General features: G+C 39.8%; 1 protein-coding gene across 1 annotated transcript in view; it reads right to left on the minus strand.

The window, feature by feature from the left end:
* Nucleotides 1-1,348: 1,348 nt before the first annotated feature.
* SLC27A2 (solute carrier family 27 member 2) overlaps nt 1,349-3,261 on the minus strand; it is a gene marked incomplete at its 5' end in the record, with an annotated part of 18,758 nt that continues 16,845 nt past the window's right edge. The window contains 2 exons of the mRNA XM_019471320.1: nt 1,349-1,676; nt 2,799-2,929. Of these exons, the coding sequence (XP_019326865.1) occupies nt 1,500-1,676; nt 2,799-2,929 (308 nt within the window). The remainder of the gene's footprint in view (nt 1,677-2,798; nt 2,930-3,261) is intronic.

Consider the following 3,261-nt stretch of genomic DNA (forward strand, 5'->3'; position numbering starts at 1 on the left):
TCACTTTTACTCTTCCGATTCTGTCGCCCATCCCACCAGGGTGGTTGGGGGGTGAGCGAGCGGCTCTGTGGTGCTTAGTTGCCGGCTGGGGTTAAACCCTGACACCTCTCTAAGAGGTTTTGCTGTATTAGGGCAATTTTAAAACTCCCCGAGTTTAAACATACAGCAGCCCTGCCATCCCATCTGTGTTAGCGAGTTACAGTGCACAGGAGGCTTTATGCAACCATGCTGCAAGAGCAGTTGCCCTCGCTAAGCACCTGTGGCCTTTCCCAGCATCACCTAAGGTCTGTAAAACGCAAGTGCGTGAGGAAAGAGAGTAGGAATGGTATTTCACCCTCTCTCGTATCAGAAGAACTAAGGGGCATTACAGAAGAAAGGGTCTCTATGCAGCGAACAAACTTACTGCTACAAGAGGCCAATGACTTTACATATTTTTTAAAGAATAATTAATAAAATTGGGGGGAGAAAAATCTATTGAGGGCAGCTTTAAATTCAGAGATACTACTGTTGAGTCAGGAAGCATGATGATTGCTAGGAGATTATTCTGGGAAAGCACTGCGAGATGCTTGCTGCCGCCTTCACAGTTGTTTCCAGACATCTACACTCGCCCCATCTTGAAGGCAGCGTACTCGGCCGGATGGATCTTCAGCCTGACCCAGAACAACTATTCTCGAGTTCTATAAACAATGAGTCTGGTTAATCAGAACAATTTCCATACCTTCAGACAACATCAGCTAAACTCACACTGGGGTGTATTGAGGCATGTGTTACAAGGAGCAGTAAAATTTGGCCTGCTAGCCCTTTCTAGCAAGAACAGATTCATTTTATTCCATTCTGTAATATTTTTTGCCTTTTTTAAAATCCTAGGGAAGTCTAAGCCACGCTTTATTATGAAGTATCTGGCCGGCCATTACTCTGTTTGCACCCGAAGGAAGATACGTCTTAGTTCTTATAAATTGTTCTCATTCTGTGTATGTGTTATTCGGTGCATAAAAAATAGGGGGGCATCTCTGCTGCAATGGATAAAAGTTAATGTAAGCATCTAACACAGACTTTTTTTGATCGGTTAATTTGAAACAACTGTAAGCTTCATTAATGGTCTTTTTAATGAGTTTTGTGTTTTGACTGAGGGATGCAATTTTTACTAATGCAGTGGATCGCCCTTTAAAATGAATAGAAATGAATTTGCATAAAGATGTCTTATATTGTACCCACTTTCACCTGCTTAGGTGCACAATATTAACATTCACAGCATTAATAATACATCCATGCACAGTAAGAAGGTAGGTAAGATTCAAAGTATGAAGGAGAGGAGAAGCCAGGCCAAGACACAAGTCAAGTTGGGGAAGTTCTGCTTTATTAAAACAATCTCACATTCACAATTTATTTCAGGTACTGATATTTGCTAATATTAATAAATAGGATTTCCTGGCAAGGTTAGAGTAACAGATGCTTTAAAAACTAAATATTATAAAACACAGATTTTTTTTTTTACGTGTTCACAATTTGAAGTCATGTTTTTTTACTGAGTTATAAATGTCCTGGGTCATTTGTACATACAGGTTTTCTTTGTCATCCAGGAAATATAGGCGATCTTTGATGACTGCTGGATTGAAACCCTCCTCCACTAGTTGTACTTTACGGTACTTAAAAGTTGCTGTAAGTTCAATGGCACTCTACAAAACAAAATTACATCTCTACTTATCAATGTCAGCATGTAATTGTGGGAATTGGACTAGATTTCCTAAATTCAAAGGGAATCATATTTAAAGAAAACCCATACCGCACAGAAGTCGGAGCCTTACTAAGAGAGGTCTAAACTACCTGCATTCATCAGGTAACAACTGGACTGTGGAATACGTGGGCCAGTAATTACTCTGAACTTAAGAAGTGCTGGGGCCACAGAAACGTTACTGAAAGGCTTACCTTCCTATTCCATTTAAATGAGGCGGGAAAAGACTCGTTTTCAGCTTTTAGTCAGAGAGAATCAAGGGGTTTATCCCAAAATTTATTTAATTATGTTCTCAGATCAAAAACCAGCAGCATTTTTCTCAGAAAAGAAGAGCAAAGAAAACGGCAGTTGGAGACTAGGCAAGACTCACTGTACTTTACGTGGGATGGCAAGACCAACCGCTACCTTGACTGGTCAACTGTTTTGTTTGTCTAACTCAAAAGTTTAAAGATTGATTAAATAATTAGACATGTTAGTATCTCTGTGTTAGTCCCCTTGAATCATCTCAGTGAATACACAACCTTTCTCAAAGGAGCAATTTTAAATAAATAACTTGAGAGGTACGGCGAGAGCGACATTCTTGCAACATTTTCCTTATTCAAGTCAAATTTCAGTTTAGAATTTGGCTATTTATTCACTGGTAGGATAAAAATCGAAGGCCTCTCTTGCAAAAGACAGCCCTCTTGCAAGCTTTTATTTGTGTGGGGATCTTTGGCACAGAACAGTCTGTAGACGGAGCTGCACTAAACTGAGAACACAGCTGTGTTACTGTGCTGAAGGAATCCACCAGGAAATGTATTTTCCACTAAGAGATCTTCCTGATTTTATATGTTAAAATGTGCCAGGTATCCTGTAGCTACTCATGCAACTTGTTTTTTTTCAGGCTGAACTGAAACATCTGGGTGCAGTTCTACTTTCACATTGGTAAATGACAAAAGCAAGTGCGAAACAAAAGAAGCCTTTTTGAAAATTGCTAGCCTAACTAGGAAGTCCATAGTCCTCATAGAAAAGAGAGAAAACACAATCCAGATAGACACACAAAAGCTGCTTAGGAACACTGCTTTACCTTAATCCTTATAAAACGAGGTCTTGCGTAGTTTGGAAGGTGAATGTTAACGTGCCTGTAAGTACTTTCTCCATTAAATTCACAGTTTTCCTTTAGTCGAATACATGCCATTCCTGTTCTGCCTTCATAACCTGAAGGAATAATGACAGCAAATAACTGTAGTTCATATCTCACTTTGAACTTCAGGCTAATTTTTATTAACCTTCCTTCATAGATACAACAACCCCCCCCCCCCCCCCCCCAACAAGTGAACCCTTCCTTCTCAGCTTTAGAAAACATACTAACGTATTTTCCTTCTTACATCTAAGTGATTAGATGTTCTTAAGGCTTCAGCATGCTAGATGCCAAACTCCTTTGAGAGCCTAGCATCAGAATTATAGATGGCAGACATTCTGAAAATCATCATCCTTTTGAAAGTCTTTGGAAACTCGGGTCTCAGTACTCTGAGGCAGAAGTCTGCCTG

This window comes from Aptenodytes forsteri, unplaced genomic scaffold (assembly GCF_000699145.1).
Source record: "Aptenodytes forsteri isolate BGI_AS27 unplaced genomic scaffold, ASM69914v1 Scaffold1, whole genome shotgun sequence".
Classification (NCBI taxonomy): domain Eukaryota; kingdom Metazoa; phylum Chordata; class Aves; order Sphenisciformes; family Spheniscidae; genus Aptenodytes; species Aptenodytes forsteri.